The sequence below is a fragment of the Corvus cornix genome, chromosome 28, assembly GCF_000738735.6.
Source record: "Corvus cornix cornix isolate S_Up_H32 chromosome 28, ASM73873v5, whole genome shotgun sequence".
NCBI classification, from domain to species: domain Eukaryota; kingdom Metazoa; phylum Chordata; class Aves; order Passeriformes; family Corvidae; genus Corvus; species Corvus cornix.
Genome location: NC_046356.1, coordinates 583,675 through 605,684, shown reverse-complemented (window position 1 = coordinate 605,684; position 22,010 = coordinate 583,675). Strand labels below are relative to the sequence as shown.

The 22,010-nt window shown below is 42.7% G+C and overlaps 1 protein-coding gene across 3 annotated transcripts in view; it reads left to right on the top strand.

Annotated features, from left to right (window-relative positions):
- The window catches only part of ELAVL1 (ELAV like RNA binding protein 1), a 45,241-nt gene extending 23,698 nt beyond the window's left edge, over positions 1-21,543 (top strand). For 2 of the 3 annotated variants that reach the window (XM_039566428.1, XM_019293091.3), the window contains exons 3-7: positions 2,943-3,046; positions 3,829-3,982; positions 7,105-7,330; positions 13,431-13,544; positions 14,627-21,543. In XM_039566428.1, coding sequence (XP_039422362.1) covers positions 2,943-3,046; positions 3,829-3,982; positions 7,105-7,330; positions 13,431-13,544; positions 14,627-14,951 — 923 coding nt within the window. In that variant the 3' untranslated portion in view covers positions 14,952-21,543. The remainder of the gene's footprint in view (positions 1-2,942; positions 3,047-3,828; positions 3,983-7,104; positions 7,331-13,430; positions 13,545-14,626) is intronic. The other variant, XM_039566429.1, reaches the window with a different exon arrangement.
- Positions 21,544-22,010: the final 467 nt, after the last annotated feature.

Sequence of the window (22,010 nt, the reverse complement as noted above, 5' to 3'; positions counted from 1 at the left end):
CTCCACTCTGGTGAGATCACATCTGCAGAGCTGTCTCCAGCCTTGGGGACCCCAACACAAGACAGACATGGAGCTGCTGGAATGAGTCCAGGGAAGGCCATGGAGATGGTCTGAAGGCTGGAGCCCCTCTGCTCTGGAGCCAGGCTGGGAGAGCTTGGGGTGCTCACCTGGAGAGAAGAAGGCTCCAGGGAGAGCTCCGAGCCCCTTGCAGGGCCTAAAGGGGCTCCAGGAGAGCTGCAGAGGGACTGGGGACAAGGCATGGAGGGCCAGGAGCCAGGGAATGGCTTCCCAGTGCCAGAGGGCAGGGCTGGATGGGATCTTGGGCAGGAATTGTTCCCTGGGAGGGTGGGCAGGCCCTGGCACAGGGTGCCCAGAGCAGCTGGGGCTGCCCCTGGATCCCTGGCAGTGTCCAAGGCCAGGCTGGACATTGGGGCTTGGGAGAGTGGAAGGTGTCCCTGCCCATGGCAGGAGTGGAATGAAATTGTCTCTCAGGTCCCTTCCAAACCCAAACCATTCCATGATCTACAATGTTGTGCCTGCTATGTTCTCTGGGAATTTGTTGCAAGGGACTGGGGAAGGATACTCATTGTACTGAAAACAGCATAATAAATTTATATGAGTGGAACCCTGCTCTTCTTCATCTATCAGGAAAATAGTCCCCCAGTTCTCCCCAGTGCAGCATCCATCCAGGAAGTGAGAGTCCTGACTGCCAGGGCTCACTGTGGGTCACAATTGGAGGGATTAGTCTTGTTTGGAGTATATTTCCCTGGTCTTTAAGGGCCCATTTCCATAAGTTTTTTTAGGACCTGGTTCTGTTCGGTAGTTTGCCGGAATATTCATGTTTATGTGACTTTTGGGACAGACTGAAAATACCTATAAAGCAGCTGTTGCTCTGAGCCTTCAGAGCAGAGCTGGACCTGTGAGTGATGTTGGATCCTTCCCATCCTTGCAAGAGGGAAAGTCATTGCCAGATGTCCACCTGGTATTTTTTCCATCTTAGACTTACTTTTGTTTTCTTAGTCAGACCCTGAAGAAATAAGGTAGGGTCCAGGTGCTAAACATTTTTCTAATTGTTCAATTATTCATTTTCTTAATCAGAGGTAAATAATCTCAGTAGGTAAGTGGGTATGAACCAAGCATATTTGATCTAAACGATTTACCATCTTTGACTGATAAAACAAAATGAATGTTATAAAGAAATCACAAAAACCATGCTGTGGGTACATGTAAGAACCATTGATCAGAATTTCGCACATGTCACCTGTAGGTCTCCAAAGGATGGCATTAAAGTCTGCTTGACTGGCACAGAGCAGTTTGCCATGTGCTGTGTCTGGTATCATGAGGGGCTGATGGGAGCTGCTTTAACACCAGGTCTCTAAGGGAGCCGGATGTTGTTTCTGTGTGAGATCTGCCTTCTCTAAGAGTTTTAGCAGACAGCAGAAATTACCTGTGGGTGTTTATACAAAGGGTCTGTCTGTTAGACAACAGACTCACGTTGCCTGGGTTCAGCTGAGTTACTGCTGGATTAGGTTTCACGAGGAAGCAGCCAAAGGCAGAGGCCGTGCCAGGAGCTGGTGCAGTTCTGCAGTCAGTCTGTTGGCATGAAAACACTGAGGGTTATTTGGGGTTTCCTTCCATTCCCTAGTGGATTTTATACTTGCAATCTCGATGTCTCAGCAGACTGGGCATTCTTTTTTTCAGTATCTGGAGTTAATCTGCAGTTCTCTTGCAGCCCTTCTCCTCATTTCCTCTGATGTTTGTGCCAGGATACCATCATTTGACACCTGTGTCTGTATTTGGTGTTCCGAAATGTCTGGAAAGCATAAGGAAACTTCTTGTCAGCTAAGACCATTGCAGAGCCAAGCAGTGTGATTAAAAAAGGGCTATTTCACCACAGAATCCTTTATCATAACAGTTAGTTTTGTCTTCCATTGTTAGGCTTGAGGACACTAGAACTTAATAACTTAAAAGTAGTGTATTGTTAGAGGAAAATAGCACATTTTCCTATGCATGCTTACGATTTTCTTTAGAAAATCCCACAGATCTGACAGAGACAAGGAGAAGTTGGCTGAAAGAGGTGTGTCTTGGGTTGAATTGCAGTTGGTTTATTGCTCTGAGACAGTCTTGAATGTATTTTAGTTATTTTTAGGCCTACATTGATAAGAGCCTCTAATTGTTGGGAAATTGCAACCCAAAATGATCTTAGTATGTAATGTTATAACTGGTAGTAGCAATTGTGGAGATTGGAGATACAAGCAGAACAAGTAAGTATCCAAATAAATATACTTTTCCTTAAATATATTAAGGATTTTTATTATTAATATCAAATTCTTCCTGTAAGAGTTAAGAGTAAACTTAGATAAAGTGATAGTACATGAATTGTCTGCCTTAAAGAGAATTTTTTGCTCTTCACTATGATGCTGTGTTTGGGAAACTTGCTGCTTGTTAGCTGTATTAATGAAGGATTGGAAACTTCTTTTTCCCTCTTGCCCGCAGGGGTGGAGGTTGGAATAGCCAAAAAAATCACGAGGCTCTTCATTTCTTACCTGGCAGTTCATCCGTTGACATTTTCTCACTTTCTGTTCTCTATCCACAAGAGTTTGTACTGATGAACTTGGTTAAATGATTGCCTTTGTCCCACACCCATGAATTTCGCAAGAGTGATCAGAGTTGGTGTTTTAGTCTTAAATTTCTTGCTGTTGATGTGTGCTCTGTCCAATGCCTGCTGTCTGTGAAGGCAGAGGGATATCCAGAGTGGAAATAAAAGACCTCCAAGTTATTTATGAGGTGTTCCAGCCTTGGGAAACAGCCTTGGCTTACTGAAATATTTGCTGTGTGGACTATGTATGTTGAGTTCACTTCTTGTTTGCATTTCCTTTCATTTTAGTTTGTGATAACATTCTTTTGTTAGGATTAATTTTAAAAAATGTTCTTCCCTTTAGGACACAGCTTAGGCTATGGCTTTGTGAACTACGTAACTGCAAAAGATGCTGAAAGAGCAATAAACACACTGAATGGCCTCAGACTTCAGTCAAAAACTATCAAGGTAGGAGCTCTTCAGTCTTCTCTGAAAACGGCGTTGTAGTAAACTTCATTCTGATGGTAAGGTTTGTGTGCTCCCAGCTGCAGCAAGCAGGAATCTGGGAGGAGAGTAATGAAGTGTTTTGAAGCAGCTTAGCATTTGAAGATTCCCTTTCTTTATACTCCCACCATTTTTATAGAAGTAGGGGGACCATTCCCAATTGCTGCCAGGCTTTTTAACTCATGCACATCTTGGATGCTTCATAATGTTTATTGTAAATCTTGTTAATACACATGCACTCCTTTCCTTATCCGAAACAACAGCCTGTGCTCTCTGTGTAGGATTCACCCCTACTTGGGTGATCCTTGCAGCTTTCTCCAGTAGCAGAAATTAGGACAGAAAACTGCATTCTACTCGTGCCATCTTTTTATGAAGCATTAGAAAATCTACTGGCAGGACAAGTTCCTGATGTGAGCTGTGACAGGTCCAGTGTCCGAGTCAGAACTCGGGATTCTTGGCAAAAGTGTTTGCTGGGAGCATTGGTATTGGTCAGCTGCTGTCTCCTTACAGCAATGCTAATATAGTTGGTATCTCTTGGGTAAGCCCAAAATGAATGGACTTACGTAGGGACATGCCCTTTTCCCTGTTGTTTGGTTGATTTTCCCCTACTCTCTCCTGGTTCCATTTTTTTGAACTCCAGTAAAAATGCGTATGTTGGTAGTGGGGGAGTAAATGAAATTGGCTCATGACAATAAATTGATCTTCCCTGTTAATACCCTGAACATGTATTTCTATTTCTTTTAAAGGTGTCCTATGCCCGCCCAAGTTCTGAAGTTATCAAGGATGCTAATTTATATATCAGTGGCTTGCCCCGGTCAATGACACAGAAGGATGTAGAAGATATGTTTTCCCGTTTTGGGCGCATCATCAACTCACGTGTGCTTGTGGATCAAACCACAGGTGAGTTCTGGGGCCCTGGCTGCACAAAACTGGAGTGTACAGCATGTGTTTGGTGTTTTTCTGAGACTAGCAGTACCTAAACTTAAGTAAGTTAGCTTGTGGAAGTCTAATCATGACATCTGGGGTCAACCACTGATAGAATTTTAACAGGATATCCATGTTCAGTGACTTTTTTAAAACACAGAATGACTCATGCTGCCTCTTTGCCAGCTTACAGCCCAAACCTTGGACCATACTAAAATAGGATTATTGTCATTTTTATCAGTTACTGATTTGCCAAATCTACTTTCTTGCTCTGACACTTGCTGTCACTGCAGTGCACTGTGTTTCTGGGCCATGTGTGTAACCTGGAGTGCTGACCTTACCTTGACTTTACACGCATGCAGCTCTTATGCACAGGTCAATTCCAGGCCATAGTTACAGATTTAAAGCAAAACAAAAATGTGTTTTGTCTTTTGTACCAGCCTGGAACTCACTCACTCAATTTTCTCATATTTTAAACCATTTGAGATGTCTTACAGGCCTCTGTGGTTACTGCTAAGCAAAGGAATTAATTTCATACACTTAGTACTGCCCTGAAAATTCTAAATGTATTTTGCATATTGGAAAAAAAAAAAAAGAGAGGGGAGAAGTTACTTAGTTAGGCACTTGGCTCAGGGGAAACCAAAGTTAAGGTTTTCTTTATGATGGTAATTCTGACTCTGTGTTACAATGTATTTTCAGTTTTAATTTCTTAGCCCATTATTTCAGACAGTATAACTGCAGAGTCTGGCTTATCCTGTCACCCAGGTGTTCTGTGGTTTTACCAGTAGCCCATATGTCATGTATTAATCTGGAGAGAGCTTTTACAAATACACTTTTCATTGATTATGCATGTCCTGTATTAGAAGACAATCTAATTCTAGCAATTCCGCATTTAACGTTTATAACTGGGATGTGCATTCATACACATCAGTTCAGAAGCAGCTTTCCTGCTCTGTGAGGAATCTGCTGTGGTTTGGAGTGGGCCACCAGCAGCTCCTGGTGGGCTCAGTCTGAGTGCAGGCTGAGGTCTGCAGGGCTGTGTCCCCATCAGAGCCAGCTCCTGGTGCAGGCACCACTTGCAAGTATTTGGTCAGATGGTGCTGCAAATGTGACTGTGCATCAGAGCAACCTGAGGTGACTTTGTGAGATCTGGGGACTGACATGGCAGACACTCCATGGTTGAGTGAGGAAAATCCCATCCTGCCTTTCCTGGAGAAAATTATTTGTTTTGCTCAGCTCCAGTACCTGCATGGTTCTGTCTCTAGAGCTGGTTATCCAGGGCACAGCTGTAATGAGAAACAAGAAAAAGACTTGTGGAACACAGCGAACATATTAATGCAAGTGTCCAAATTAGTCATCCCTCTCTGTCAGTCTGTGGGGTCTGGAGAGCATCTGGATTTGACAGAGCTGTAAAATGAGATGACAGAAGTCATACAAATAAAATCTCCCCAAGAATAATACAGTTTTCATGTGTGTGCTGAGGCCTGATGCTGTGTAATTCAGCTCAGAATACAGCCTGCTTCCCATAGCCTTAACAATGCATTGACTGGAGAGTGGCTTCTGTTACACCTCACAGTTCATGCCTGCAGAGCCTGGGCTTGCTGTCCCACCAGGAGTGTAGCTGTGCCTTGGCTTTAAGCCTGCCTTTCATATCTTGGTCTACTCCCACTTAAGACCTGTTTTAATTTGTACTCAGCTGTACCTTCTCACAGAGGTGGTGCTCCAGCTTTTGAAAATTATTCTGTTTAAAAATACACTTTCTACAATATTTATATTTTAAGTGAATGCTTTGAGAAGCACTAGGATGAGCAGCATGAAAGTGGAGGAGTCACAGTAAGCAGAGCTCTAGGATGGGCCTTGCTGAGTTCTTAGTGGTGCTGCTACTCCGGGCCTTCCCAGGCTGGGACATACCGTTCCCCCTGGCACGGGAGGCTGATCTCAGTGGTACCTGAGCACATAGTGCTGTCAGCTCTACTCTGGTGAGCCCGTCTGGTGTTATTTATCAAAATGCAAACACACCTTGCTTGCTGCAGGCCCAGGTTTTGACATGTTGCATTTCCTTCTGTGGAACAGAGAAAATGATCCTCAACTGTTAATCAACAACCTTGTGATTTATGATAAGCTTAACTTCTGTATCTGGCTTTGAAGATGGTCCTGGGTGGATGTGAAGAAAACATGAAAGTATCTGATATGTCCCTTTCTGAAACAGAGCTAGTGAAGACCTACATTTAGTCTGGCCACATTATCTGCTTTGGGATGGCATTTAAACAAAATGTGCCTTATTAGCTTCACTGTGATAAACCGTATTTTCAGCCTAAGGTCAAGTCACAGATGAGAAGCAAGGGGAGGAGAGGAGAGCTCAAAGGGAATAACTTGTACCTCAGACAGAAGGATAACAGCATCCAGGGCCTGGGACTAGGGAAAAATATGCAAATGTTTAACACTGTGACATTGGTTCAGTTCAGCTACCAAGAGGTAATTCTTCATTGATTTTAATGAATAAAAATAATGTATGTGCCAGCTGGAAATAACGTATGTGGTGCAGGTGAAATTGTGATCTCCCCATAAAAAAGGTGAAAGTCCTTTATTCTAGTCAGACATTTGTTCCCTCATCTCTGAACCTGAGTTTGTTTGCAGCATGGAAAAATGAAAACATTTGCAAAAATTAAGTTCTGTGTTTGCAGATGCTTTTTAGTGATAAAAGTAATTGAAACTGAGGGGTTTTTAAACAACTGGAATTAATTCTTTTTTTTTACTTAATTTGAAATGTTGAGTTTTTTGTGAATGGAAATGTCAGTTGGTGATGAATACCATGGAATTCTACCATGTATTTTTTTAAGCGTTTAGTCACTGTGGTTGTTATAGCTGAAATGAGTATGCTAATTTGTCTTTGGTTTCTTAATTTTGTACTTTATGCTTCAGCTGCTGAAGAAATGTAAATGTAGAGAACTTGAAAGCTGTGACCATAGAAATACTGAACTTTTTTTGGGTTTTGTTTTCAAAGTTATTTTGAGTTTATCCTGAACTTCAATTTTTTATTTTTGTTGTTGTTTTTGTTTTTTTTGTTTGTTTTTTTTTTTTATTGGTTTGGTTACAAGGTTTGTCCAGAGGGGTCGCATTTATCCGGTTTGACAAAAGGTCAGAAGCAGAAGAGGCAATTACAAATTTCAATGGTCACAAACCCCCAGGTTCCTCCGAGCCCATTACAGTGAAGTTTGCAGCCAACCCTAACCAGAACAAAAATGTGGCACTGTTGTCGCAGCTGTGTCATTCACCAGCTAGACGGTTTGGAGGGCCAGTGCATCACCAGGCGCAGAGATTCAGGTAGGTTAGGAAGAATAAATGCATTTAAGGCTGTGCTCCTGTTCCCGTGTCCGTCTGGGGAGCTGCGGCCCCACAGCTGGGCAGTTATACCTTCATTGCAGCATGTGTGAATGAATACATAGTGCACTTTGTGTTCTGCAGTGTTATGTAAATAAACTGTTGCATTAAAATATGATTAAAGTAAAATCTTACTTGTAACATTTATATTGAAGTTAGTATGTAAAGGTACCTGCACTCTGGTGTCTGTTTCCACTACTGGGCTACAGTGAGGGGACAGCAGCAGCAGGTTCCAGGTGGGTGTTGGTAGGTGCCTGTCTCAACAGATCCCCATTCTGTGGTCTGCATATCTGAACACAGATAGAATTTGGCAACTTAATTAAAGCTCTGAATCGTTGGTTCCAGCAGGGAGGTGTTACAATAAGAGAGGAAAACCTTATTTCTGACGAGGAGGTTTTGTGGGATTCCTGCCTGCATTGCAAACTGTGCAGGGTTCTGCCTTCCTTCGAGGCCTCATGACTTCACTGGTGAGAATATTGAGTAGTTGCAGCATCCCGTCTGCTTCCAGGGCTGTGGAAGACACTGTGCTTTGCCATAGAAAATTGCTTTGGTTGCTTTGAGTATAAATTGCTTGAATTGGAAATGCCTTGGGTTCTCATGGAGGAAGCTGATGGTTGGAGGGTGCTCTGGAAAATGCTCTATATTGACTGTCTTGCAGAGAAGCAATGGGCTTTGAGATGATGTATGTTTCTGAGAGCAGTGGTTCCCTGTTGAGAATTTACTCTTTTTTTATTTTTCTCCTGTGAGGGATCCAATGAGCTCAGTAAAATTGGACTACAGTCTTAGCCAGCTTTTAGCTGTGCTGCTGTTCCAGTGTCGCTGTCACCTGCCCATAGTCCTGTAGCTCAGCATTTCAAGCACAGCTCTGTGTAATGGGTCTCCAGAGAAAATTGGCGGTTTGTAGTCAGCTGTGGTTTTATACTGAGAGTGGTTAAACAGTTTGCCCAGGGAGACAGTGAAGTTTCCATCCTTGGAGATGCTGAAACCTGGCTGGAATTGATACCAAAAGGGTTAATCCAATTTCTACTGTGCCTGTGTAGTTTTAGCAGGAAACAGGGTATCCAGGATCTGCTTTCTCAGCAAGGGTGGTTGGAAGATAAGGGGAAGACATCTGGCTTAGGAATGCAGCCACGGCTAAAACAAGGACTGAACCTGGGAAGCTGGGGAGGGCTTTATGGTAATAAGCAAAACATGCCCGTGGTGACTGTGTATGAGCAACACACTTGTAGAAGATCATGTGCATGCAAGGTGGAGTTATCCCCCGTGCAACCAGGTCTATAATGAATAATGCCCTTCTTAATGCTGTATTGGTGTTAAGGAGTTTTATTTTGACCGGTTTTCAGTGAGTTTTGGTGACAGGATGAGCCTAAGCAACCTGTTCCAGGTGCCCTGCTTCGGGCAGGGGGATTTATTAGAGGATTTCCAGTGGTCTCTGCCAGCCTCAGTTGTCCTCCAGTTCTCTTCAGCTGTAGCCCAGGGAAGTTTAGCTCAGGCAGCTCCTCGTTTCCCCGAAGCAGACACCCAGATCTCCACACCAAACCTTCTGAGCCATGCCAAGGAATGAAATTCTGCATTGTTTGCATTTAGGTGAATTATTAAAAAACTCTACCTATCTGCCCTTTGTCTCAGCCAGGGCTTCAGTGTGTCCTGGTCCTAGTAAAATCTTGAGACTTACGGCTCATTTCTTCATTCTTAACATTCTTAATTTAATTGGACATTTTCATCATTCTTCCCTCTAAAATTTATGCCAGGATCAAAATGCATCAGAATTAACAGTGTAAATAATATTCACATTCACAATTAAGAGACCAAATACCTTTAATTCAAACCTATTACGATCGCTCAGGAACAATAAAAATGATTAATGTATTTATGTTAATTGTTGCTGGTGAAACTATATTTTAATAACCAGTTTGTTCATTTTTCTCTTACTGTAGCATTTAGAGCAGCATTAATGTCAAATTTGTGTGCGTTTTGTAGAATCACAGACTGGTTTGGGTTGGAAGGGACCTTAAAGCTCCTCCAGTCCCACCCATGAGGGACACCTTCCACTATCCCAGGCTGCTCCAAGCCCCGGCCAACCTGGCCTGGAACACTTTCAGGGATGGGGCAGCCACACCCCGTGTTCCTCTAGGCTTGGGATGTCATAGTGGGGGGTTAAGATGGGAGAAAATGTTCTGTCTCTGTTCCGTTCCTGCTGCCATGGGAACTGTGTCCCCCTGGATGTCTGTGCCCAGTGCTTGTTTGTCAGCACACTTTGGCTGGCTGCTGCTCTCAGTGACAGACCTGCTGGTGGGGAAAGGGCTGAAGATTTTGAGGTCCCACAGCCTGGCAGAGGGTGGAATAGAACAGCTGGGGGTCAGGCCGTGCTTTCAGGAAGATGCTGTGGACGCAAGAGCCACCTCTTGACTTGCAGACACAAACTGTCCATCTCTGCCTCGTCCCAGACTTGAAGAACTCCAACACTTACTACAAAGCATCCTTCCCTGAGTCACCCATGCAGGCACATCGGTACACGTATGCACACCTCTTACCCCTGGAGTCATGGAATGAGTAAGGTTGGAAAAGACCTCCAGCATCATCAAGTCTGTCCTGCAACCCTTTGTATTTTTCTTCCCACCTTTAGTGTTAGCTTCAAGTTTTTTTAATGAGTCTGTCTTCCTTGAAGGATCAACTTAGCGGTGGTTAAGATCAGGACCCCGAGTTTGGGTTGAGTCTTGTTTGTTTTGGTAGTGAACAAGAAATGACAAAGGGATAAGCAGCTTCCACAGAGCTTGCAGTCTGTATAAATTAAAGTTGTGACCTCCTGCTCCACAGAGGTTGAATACTTAACCTGATATTTTGATTACATTTCATCTCGTTTCATCATAATCCCTGTAAATCCAGGATTAAGCCTTTAGTATCTAATTTGTAATTATTAATTTCCTACAGAAATTTCTCCAACCCTTTGTTTAATGTTCTGTTAATCCTTCAGAGTTCCTGTGGTATTTGTGGCTCACATCAGGAACTGGTCTTAGTGCTGTGTCCCACTGGATTCCTGGACTAATTCAAAGACCTGGGCTCTCTGCTTCCACCCAGAGGGAATGATGCCACAGCATGGGGTTGTGTCTGGAACACAGACATCTGGGGCAGGGGTTTCTTTAGGGTGTAAGATTTGTTTACTTAAAGAGAATAGCAGATCTCCAGGTGCTGACCTGTGATGAAGTGGAGGGGTTTAGCTCCTGAAGCATGAGGAGACTGGCCAGGGCCCCTGAAGTCCTGTGGTTTTGCAGCTCACCAGAGCTTTATAGTAGAAGAACATTCTTTCAAATCTCAAATACTGCCAATTCAGCTGATTTTGCTTTTAGACTTGTTCAGGGTTGGAACCAGTTCCCAGTTCCTGTAATGGGCATAACTGCCGGTATCAGTGCATGAGTTCTGCCCTGAATGCCTGAAGGGGAGTCATTTCTGATAGTTCTTTGATGCAAGGGGAAGTGCAAGAAGACGTAAGTGTTTAACCCTGGTTGCTCAGACAGCTCCTGTATACCTGCTTTGTTTCACTCCAGTGAAATTGTTTAAATTTTCAGTTTTTAGACCAATTTTTAATTTGGATGCAAGCTGTGTGTATTGAGAAGAAACCGTTTCATCCAGACTAGTATTTCATCAAAGTTCTGGAAGAATGTGGGACTGAAACCCCAGTTGCTTCTATTCTTCCATGCGTGGCTGTTTAACTCAACACCCTGATTTATTTCAGGCTTAGAGCTGCTGTCACTGAGTTCTCAACAAGATTTCTGTTGACCATAGCAGATCATTTCTGTAGCAGAGAGAGCAGAAAAAGTTGCTTGTGAGAAGGACATTGTCATTGTAGCTGTGCTCCTGCTCTTTGTGGAACTATTGAAAAATAAAAAGCTGCCAAGCTCAAGTGCAATGGCAACACAAGCTGATACTAAAACTAATGTTCCTGCTTACTGTCATCCCACGTGTGGTGCTGTATGTAACTGTCCTCAGAGCTCAGGGAAAAGAGTTCAGCAAAACCAGCACAAAGCTGTGTTAGGGGAGGTTTAGGTTGGATCTCAGGGAAAGGTTCTTCCCCCCGGGGCTGCTGGGCACTGCCCAGGCTCCCCAGGGAATGGGCCCGGCCCCGAGGCTGCCAGAGCTGCAGGAGCGTTTGGACAGCGCTCTCAGGGATGCCCAGGCTGGGGTTGTTGGAGGGGGCCGAGAAGGGCCAGGGGTTGGACTTGATGAGCCTTGTGGGTCCCTTCCCACTCAGGAGTTTCTGTGGTTCTATGAAAAGAATTTATAGGACTTGCATAGATGTGAGAAGAAATTGCTTTCATTTAGGAGTGTCATTTCTGAGATTACATCTTCCAGTGGGTTAAACTAATCCCAGGATCTGTTAAATGAAGCCGTCTGTCTGTCTAGTGGCAAAGGAGCAAAAGGTCATTCATAGAAATAAGAAGGATAAAGTGAAAAAGAGTTACAATTGAAAATCCACGGCTGTTGATACTTAATGCCCCAAGATGTTGGAGTTTTAGGTTAGCATGGCTTGAAAGAACCATCCACAAATAACACTGGCTACCGACTCTTAGGGAGGGTTGAAAAAGCAGTGTGGGGGAGACAGTATAAAAATAATTACAACAGCAATGAGGACACCAGCTGTAAGTGTGCTAAGACTGGGATCATTCAAATTACAATACTAAAGGAATTTTAAATCCACTTTCTCTGAAACATCCTGGATCTCTGTTGGCCTTAGTGTTTGCCCATGTTGGACAGTCTTTTAAACATCCTTAATAAGTATAACTTCCTAAAGGTCATCTTAAATTGGTGTGGCCACAAAAATCTGTCCTGATAGGACAGAGAGCTGTGTGTCAGCTGCTCCAGGCCCTGCTCATGCAGGCTGTTACCCTGAGATGAGCCAGAGATCTGGTGTCCCTCCCTCTTGTGCAGAGTGAGAACAGAGGCTCATCAGATTGGCTGAATTGTATTTCCTAGGGTTTGGGGGTTTTTTTGAAATTACTTTTCTAGTCTTTTAGGGGACTGTTTTGGTTTTACCCTGTTTTGTTCGGGTTTTTTTATAAACCTGTAACATTTTTGTGAGTCAAAGCAGGAAGAGAGGAGAATCTGTTTGAACATAAGTGTATCCAAAAAGCAGAGGTACTTGCTATTTTAAATTTTTTTGTCTGTAACAAGCATTTAGATTTGTTGTTTTCTTGCATTTAATACCAGTTGCTCTTCTACAACTGATGGCAGTCCTTGATGTGGTGTTACCTGGGCTCATGGGCAGAGCCTGAGCCTTTGGGGCAGGCAGGGGCAGAGCTATACTGACTGCTGGAACCAACGTCAGGCAATGCTGAGCTCAGTGGTTTGAGCAGGGACCCAGGACTGGTGATCTGTTGAGATGAAAACTTGATGGATATTAAGATAAATTCATCCTACCAGATCCTTACTCACTTGGAAAGAAGCTCCAGAGCTGAAGGTGTCTGTCAGAACAAGTAAGTGTATCAAGCATGCAAGCACAGGAACGTTTTTATACAAAGCCAAAAGAAATAGCAGATGTGTCACCTCATCATCAGATCACACGGGTTGGTATGTCTCATTCACCTTGTGGTACTTCTAACTGCTTTTTCAGTTTGGCTGTAGTACAAGGCTTCCCAAACTTGGATTTGCTTGGGGCTGGCTGCCAGTGAGTTGGTGCAGCTCAGGAGTGTCCCACTGTGTTCTGGGAGCCCCTGGGCTGCAGAGCAGCAGCAAGGGAGGGATGGAGTGATGCTTACTCTGGGGACAGGAGAGTCCTGGAGCTCAGGTGTCCAAGGCAATGAGCTCTGAGCACCAGAGAGCCTGGGGGAAATGGGCCCTGTGTGAGTGCACTGTGTGTGTGTGGGTGTGTGTGTGCGTGCACTGCCGCCCCTCTGCTCTCTTCCCTCCCCGTGCACCTCCTCAAGCCCTCCCTCCTCAAGAAAGGCAGTAGCAGCTCCTTGATGCAGGGCAAGGAAGAGTCAGAGGGGAAGCATTTGGCACTTATGCAGCATTCACTGCCCAGACATCCCTTCCCTGTTTCCTCCAGGTCAGCAGAGAATCAGGATCTGCCACCGCCCTGCTCTTGGCAGAGAGCAGCTCGTGTACCGCTTTTAAGGGGTTTGCAAATCACCAGTGGTACACCTCAATTTGGGAACCCCTGGTATAGTATCATTATATTTCTACGATCACATGACCTCATATTTTTAAATAATAAATAAGCACTAGGGTTCAAAGTGAGTTTTTGACCTTAACTTTTACATTTCCTGGCCTTTGAGTGCTTAGCTGTGTAACCTTCATATTGCACTAAAATACTGAGAAGCTTTGATTTTCTTGGAGTGTAGGCCAGAAATAGAATAAAGGGGAATTAGAAACGTGGGTTATAGGGAAAAGAAATTAATATAAAGCAAGACATAAAAAGGAGAAGGTTTTTGCTTTTTATTATGCATGAATCCTGCTGCGGTATTGTGAAGGAGGCAGGATTCAGGAAGAGTGTGTAGGTGATTTAAAAAATCCAGTTCAGTAAAGTCAGTTCTAAGTTTTCCTGGTATGAAGTTGGTGTAAAATTAATAAAACCATCCATACACACTGGAACAGTAAAACTGCACTGAGCCTGCTCATGTTGGGAGTGTTTGCCTGCACCTGCTGCCTTTGAGTGGAAAGGGAGTAGGTTTTGTTCTGTTTCACAAATGAAGAAATTAATACATACAATCTCTACTGCTCAGAACCCAGCCCACTCATCCCCTGCCTCAACAAACCCAAAGAAACTCTTTGATTTAAGAGTTTCCCAACATGTTCTTTTAGAGGCAAGAAAAGGAGGATGGGGTGGAAAAAAATCTCCTGTGAAATAAGTGGGAGATGGCCAGGGGTGTCTGGGGCCTCTGGGGAGGTGCTGCCTGTGCCCCCAACTCGAGCAGTTCTGCAGCAATGCCCTGGACACTCTGAGCAGCCTGGCTGAGTTCAGAGATCCATCCAGGTCCCCTGGGAAGGTGATCATGTAATCTTGTCTTGCCTGTTCCTTGCCTATTTCTAGGGTAGTTCCCTGTTGATAAAGCAGTTGGAATACTTAACTTTTTTTTTTCCTGGCAGCTGTCAATTTGATTGTCAATTTGAATGGGGAAACATTTATGTGGCAGTTTTGATGTGCCATGTATAAAATATTCATTCTCAGTTGCTTCCCATTCAAGTTAATTTGCTTAATTGAATTGAACTTTTACATGAAATATTGTGCTTTTTATTTGCTAGGTTCTCTCCTATGGGTGTAGATCACATGAGTGGGCTTTCTGGTGTAAATGTTCCAGGAAACGCATCTTCTGGCTGGTGTATCTTCATCTACAACCTTGGTCAAGATGCTGATGAGGGAATCCTCTGGCAGATGTTTGGCCCCTTTGGTGCGGTTACCAATGTGAAAGTTATTCGAGATTTCAACACCAACAAGTGCAAAGGTTTTGGTTTTGTGACCATGACAAACTATGAAGAAGCTGCAATGGCCATAGCAAGTCTTAATGGCTACCGCCTGGGGGACAAAATCTTACAGGTTTCCTTCAAAACCAACAAGTCCCACAAATAACTTGCTCGTGCTTTTTGTATGGAATAGATAATGGAGTGACAGAAGTTGAAACATTTTTGTTAGTGTAAAACTCATTTTGCGCCAATTTTCACAAGTGTTTGTCTTAGTCTAAATGAGAAGTGAAAAGGTTTTATATTCTGGGATGCAACTGACATGTTCAAATGTTTGAAATCCCACAATGTTAGACCAATTTTTAAGTTCCTTTAAGTTATTTCATTTAAAACATGTTAAAAATCCCCAGAAATCTTAAGTAGATTGCATTAACTAGACCCTCTGGATGGTGGTAAAATTGAAGCATGCTTTCACTTATGAGACTAACATTTGTTTCATTGAATGTTGTCTGCAAAAACTGGAATTTTCTGAAAAATATCAGGCTGAATTCATTGATTTTCTTTGGTTTTATGTTGTTTTCCCTACCCATCCCCCTGTCCTTTTGTTCCCCCCCAGTTTCAGTAGTATGGAAGAAAAGTTGAGAAATACTAATGTTTTAGTCGACAGTAAATTGTTTGATCAATTAATATTCATTACTCTGTGTCTAGTTGAGGATCAGGCTTTTTAAAGTCAAGGTCTTGTAAGTAGTAGCATGCCAGCCTAACTTTAACACCATTGAGGAGGTAAGTTGCACACTGAGCAGTGGCCAAGCTGTCCAATTCACAGGTTTTAGAAACGTGACTTTTAAAGCCCACTTTGAGAGGAATGGACCAAAGAGTTTCAAAGAAACTCCGGGAAGATTTCAGAGTCAAAATGAAACTCCAAAAAAGCGAGTGTGAATATATGTTGCTACTTTATCAGACTGAATCTCTTCTGTCCAAATATTTAATGCATGGTGCACTACTTACTGGTACATTATAATGCAGCAAGATACTTACTCATTTTCCAAGATCATTGTAGTTGGAATTCCTTTGGCAGTTCTATTTTGTAAAGAAAAACCAGTTATAAACATTTGAGCATTGTATTTCTCGCATCCCTTCTAATGAGTGCTAGATTTTTCTATTTTAATAGGATTTTGTTTTGGCAACTAGCTTTACTTATTGAACACTCAGCAGAAAAGTACTTACAACTTGCAAGTTAGATATTAACCAAAAAACCCCTTTGATTTGTAGATTTAAAGATTAATCCCCCAGGTTTTCTGCAGACTGCCTTGAAACTTTGAGTTGTTCTGTTTCTGTTAATTTTCTTTTGCTTTTTTGTGTTTTTTGTTTGTTTTTACTTTTGCATTTAAGAACATTAAATTTGATTTTGTTTTGCTCAAATTTTGTTTTGTTTTTTATTTTCTGTTCTTTTTTTTGCTAAGTATTGCACAAAGTGTCTAGCTTTCAGAGTGTTGTTTTAAGGAACTGTAGCTCCTCTTTAAGAGAATTTTAATTTACTGGTTTGACAGATGAGTAGAAGAAAAAGAGTTTTGAAACAAGCACCACAAGACATCTGTCACATAGAAATGGTGTGCCACAGACTGATGTAACCCTCAGGTGTGCTTGGGTAGGAACCTGGGAAGGCTGACCCTGCCTGTGCAGGTGTGTGAGCTGCTGTGCACAACTAGAGACTTGGCTCTGGTGTTTATGTAGGTAGAGCAGGTGTGGCAGTGGGGTCTGTGGCAGTTAATGCAGTATCTCCTTGTTTTGCCTGAATCTCTGCCAGCCCCAGAGTTCATTTCCAAGCTCCAGAGGCCAGTCCATGCTGCCTGCTCGTCTCGCTCCACCCCCAGCTGACCTTGCCCTGCGCTCGCCATTTGTCCTCTCCCTGTCCTCTCCTTGCCATGGGATCTGCACAGCCCGAGGGCTCTCTCAGCCTCCACATGTGGCTGAGCTGCTGCCCAGCTCCAGGGATGACCTGTGGGAGCTGCTGATGTTCCTGGACGTGCCCAGGACATATCTAAACCCTACAGATAGGCCTTGGCCCTGTGAGCAGCCTCCCGCTGAGTTTGAGCTTGTGTGCAGTGAATGCAGGTGGGATTTTTCCTGTCAAAACATCCAACCTTGCCTCTCCTGCCAGTCTGTTCACTCCCCATCTCTTGAGAAGCTCAGTGGTCTGCGAAACGGTGACTGTGACACAGCGGCCAACCCACTCCCACCCCCCTGAAGCTGCTCTTGGCTGCCAGAGGTTTCCTTCCACCAATTCATCACCATCCATTTATTATGTCAATGATTATTTCTTTTCTGTGTACAAAGAGAGATTGGGAAGGAATCTGGGGGTTCTCCCAAGTTAAAGCTGTGTAGTACAGAGAAATTTTTCTCTTACTGTGTCCCATCACTGCTGAGCCCTGCACTGTCCTGTTCCACAGGAGTGGGCTGTAGTCATTCCCAATTCCTGTCATTCTCTCTTGCTTTATTCCATTTAAGATAAATTTGCTACTGAACTAAGTGGGAGTTGCTGTTTATCACAATATATAGCTGGGGGTTCAGACTTGCAGCAAGTGACCCCTAAACATGACTGTATCAGTCCTGGTTCCAAGCACACTGGCTATGGCAGCAGCACATTGCTGTGCTGCCACTTCTGAAAAAACCCCTTCTCTTGGATGCTTTCTGGCATCGCTGTTCCTTGCTTTTTCCACTGCTTCCCTATTTTTCCATCTCTCATTCTTTGCTAAATAACAAGGAAGTACAGGATATGGTTTTGTACCGCTACTACAAGAATCTCTTTTAAAAAAGGTCTGATTCCAGCTTTCCTTGATAGTTGCTCTGATAATTTCCAGGCAATTGGTCTAAGCAAAGCACTGCTGCTTGAGTTGGGAAAAGAGGAAAAACTTCTGCTAATATCCAGAGCTGATACCAGAAGTAGTTTATGATCTGCACTATTCTAAGTCAATAAAACCTTGGCATAAATAGCTGAAGTACAGAAAAAATTGTGTATGTATTCTTGATGCTTTTGGTCCTAAACAGCAGCCTGTGCATCCTACTAGTAAAGACCAAAAGGAAACTTCTGGGGGTGGAAACTAAATTCTAACAAGACATCTGCTAGGACTTTTTCTACCCAAAAGGTAGGAGCAACTGATTTCCTCCTCACATCGTTCAGCAGACCCTGCTTTGAAGCTCCCACTTGAACAGATCTGTTTCAGGAGAGGTTTTGGCCTCTTAATTCTCAGAGTGTTCTGCTTTTTCATCCATTAATTTGGTGGAATCCAGGTGTTCCTGTCAGGTGATGCTTCTATCAGTCAGTGCTTGCAGGATCTTTGTAGAACCAAAGGGCTATCTCAAAGCAGAGGTCTCACATTGCTCATGAGATGCAGTGGTCTCATTGAGGTAGAGAGTTCTGGAAAGTCTTCACTGCTGGATTAGGATGTGATGATCAGATTTTGAAGACCTGTTTTTGTTGGTCTGTACTGGAGATGTGCTACGGGAGCAGCTGTGATGGGAGTGTTTTGGTGTCCTTTAGAGTAGGTTAAGGGTCTCTTGGGACAGCCCCAGGTGTGGCTTCTGAAGGACCAGGTGTAATTCCTGCTGCAAACACAGTTGTCCGTGCTGCTGTCTCAGGGGCTCGTGTATAGATGCCAAGGGCATTTGCTTCCCAGATGTCCACATGAATGGAATTCACCCTGTGTAAAACGCTGGCCACGAGCCTCATCACCTATAAACCTCCTGTTAACCATCAGCAGATAGGGAAATCCCACATAAATATGGAAGAGGAATCTCTGTTGTTGCTGTATGAGCTGGCAAAGGCACGTGCAGATCGTTCAGGTGAGGGAATGGCAACACCAGAAATCCAGGCATGAGCAGAATCAGAGCAGCTCAGTGTGTTCAGTTCTCAGTGATTCCCTGTTAGATGGTGTCTGTGCACTGAAGTGTTGGATTTATTTTATTTTGTTCTTCAAGCTGCATTATTGTAAAGTTTGGTTTACTTGAGCTGCTCCACTCTCCCATCAGAGACTGGCCAGTGCAGTTACTGTTGCCTCCTGAGCCCTCCTGTGCACTGGGACTGGGAAAGGCTTGAGGATCCAGCTCTTAGGGTGAGGGGAGAAGTCACCATCACCACACTGCTGTGTGGCCGCACAGCTTTTCCTTCCCTTTGCTTGGATATGTTTTCTGTACATCTGTATCGTGTGAGCATGAAAACCACTGAAAATCCAGAGACAAGTCACTGGAGCAGGATAAATTGTCACCGCAGTGAACACTGGTTGGTCAGTGTGTGGTCACTTGCCTTGTCCAGATGACCAAAGGGTGTTTGCATGGAGAGGACACCTATTTTTGTAGGGGGATTGAACGTTGTAGTAATGTTATTTATACAAAGCAGTTAAAAATCTTTTTTTAAAAAAACCTGGTATAATTTATAGAAAGAATGTCCAGCAGGCAAAACCAAAATGATGAACTAACTGTAAAGGTGATCCATTATTTTAAAGCTGAGTTTGGAAAATGAATAGTCCTTAAGGTCCTTCAACATTTGTTACAATTTTATGTTGCTTTAATGTTCTGGGTAAGGTCAATAAAGTAGAAATTCTTCAAATATTTCAGGAGAGATTTTTTTCCAGTGCATTCTAAATGGCAATAACGCAAGTTTCTTTTTGGATAGTTTATCGTTACATATGTGCTTTAAAACAAAAACTTGGAGGATGTCCCCACATTTACTTTTCTAACACAATATACAAATCATATGATAAAATAAACTGTTTATTCAAAGTACCTCCTCTGATAGCTCTGCCTGCAGAAGGTTGGGGTTTGTGGGAGGTTTTTAACACACGGCTCTTGCGAACTGCTGGTAGCCTGGTTCGATCACAAGAACACGGAGCAGTTTGTCCGGATGCTGCCTCTGCCAGAAGGTCACCATATTTTTTATTTCCATAATGAAGAAACGTGTCCTTTATAACTCTGTCAGCAAAGCACCTTATTGTTACATTTCTATGTTTAGGCATCTGCAAATAGCTTTAGAGGGAAGGGACCAAATTCACCTTTAGCATAGGGAAACACCAACCCCTTGAGCTTCCTGAGTGGAGCTGCACTTGTGTTTTGGCTTTTTTTTTGTTTTGTTTTTATTTTCCAAGAGCTGAATTTGTCACCTGAGGTACTTTAATCTCTATTTGGAAGCAGGAGAGCCTTTTTGTGCCTTCGGCAAGTTCCTCTAACATAGCTCTGCACTTCTCAAGGCTGGCTACTCAGCACAGCAGAACGGATAAATCCAGAGCTCAAGAGGCCAGTGGTTATTTTCTCTGGTTATTATACCTTATTGGATTTCTCCTTATTAATATAAAAAATAAAAAATGTGGAGTTCATAAAAAGGGTCTCAGTTCCCTCCCTCTCGCTCGGAAGAGGCAGTACCTCCATGACAACCAGTGGATTGAAAATCAGCATTAATTTCTAAGTGTCCACTCCTAGGTTGATCAGGTATGGCATCGTTCCCGTGGTTGCTTTTTGTAGTAGTCTCATGTAGTCAAACAAAACCAATTCAAAGTGTTGCTTTCTCCTCCTTCATCATTTAAAATCAGTCAAAGACTTTATGATCTCTAAAGCATAACCCACCACCCTGTGAGTGGGTTTGACGTTCAACCCTGGTGATTCCTTCTAGATCACACTCGATCAAACAGCAACAAAGGTTTAGAAATATTTTTCTGTTGAGTGGACTTTTCAGCACTGAAATTCTCTTTTGTTGCTAATGATGGGAAAACAGTAATGGTAGAACTGCCACCTGAAACCTTGGAAAATTGCTTCTGTGTTCACATTTTAGAATCTCAGTATTCTTCTACTGTTGTTCCTTATTTTTAAACATTTTTGAGCAAGGTTTTAGTGGTATGGCTGAACTTTTTCACTTGGTCATTGAGAAGAAAATGACTTGAGACGTTTGAAACATAAGTTGGGATAAACCTTTATTTGATGAGTAATTTGAATAATACTGTACTTCTAGTCTTTTTATTGATTTCCTTTCCTTTAACTTATGTAATCTTTTGTTTATAAATTAATCTGTTTGTGGGACAGAAGGTTTTATCAATTGCTTTCCATACTGTACAGTATATGGTTACACATTTTGTATATTTAGTGTGTTTTTAAGTTATTGATTTGTTTTATATCAAATAATTTATTTTTCAGGTACCATTTTCATTTAAACTTTGTTTTTACATGGGTTTACTTTAAATAAAGTATGACACTGCTTTCCAAATGTCTAAAATGAAGTTGAATCCCATTGTGTTATTTTGAGATGATTTATGTAAATTAACATATTTTAGAAATAACTGCAGAAATGTATCAAGTTCATACTTTGGTTGTGCTTCAATTCAAGTGCTTGGAAATTCTCTGCAATGATTTTTGAGCAGTTTGAAAAAATGGAATTTTTCATATTGAAACAGTTCAAAGATTTGTTGATGAAGCAGCAGCTTTGTAGAATCCTGTGGATGGAGTTATGAACATTGTTTTCTATATGGATTTTCAAAATTAAATGAAACAACTCATAGATATTTTACACTGGTGTTAAGACTTAAATGACATTATCTATGTTAATAATGCAAAGGAGTTTTGTACTTTTGTCACATGTTCATGGTTAGTTTTGTTGAGCACTTGTTTGGAACATACTTGGGATGCTTTTACTTGAGCCCTGGTGAAGGGTGATGTACTTCAAAATAGAATTAGGCTTTTACTTAATTGCTCATATTTTGTCTTTTTTTCCCTGCAGGAATTGGATTATTATTGTGCAGTTTGGAATTTGACATGTTTTCAGAAGAATCTGAGCTGTGTTCAGGAATAGGCCAATCAAGGTTCCTCCACTAAAGATTTTGTAACTTGTGGCCTTGTTAGAAAGATGGAATTAAAAGAACGGGCTTAGCTTCCTTTTTATTTTTCAGGGAAAAAAGTCATCGTCTTTATCTTACCTTTTTCTTCCTGATTAAACCAAACCCAAAGCCCAGCTATGCTGTTACTCAGAAATGTGTAGTGAGACTTCTTCAGGGAGCTCTTGGGGAAACAACCTCAAGTTGGCATAATGGAGGTTTAGGTTGGATGAAGACTTTCTGCAAGTTGTGCCAGGGTTGTCCAGCCCTGGCAGCGGCTGCCCAGGGCAGTGGTGGAGTCACCGTCCCTGGAAGTGTTCAAACAACGTGTGGGTGTGGCACTTGGGGTCACGGGCTGCTGGTGGTGCCAGGTT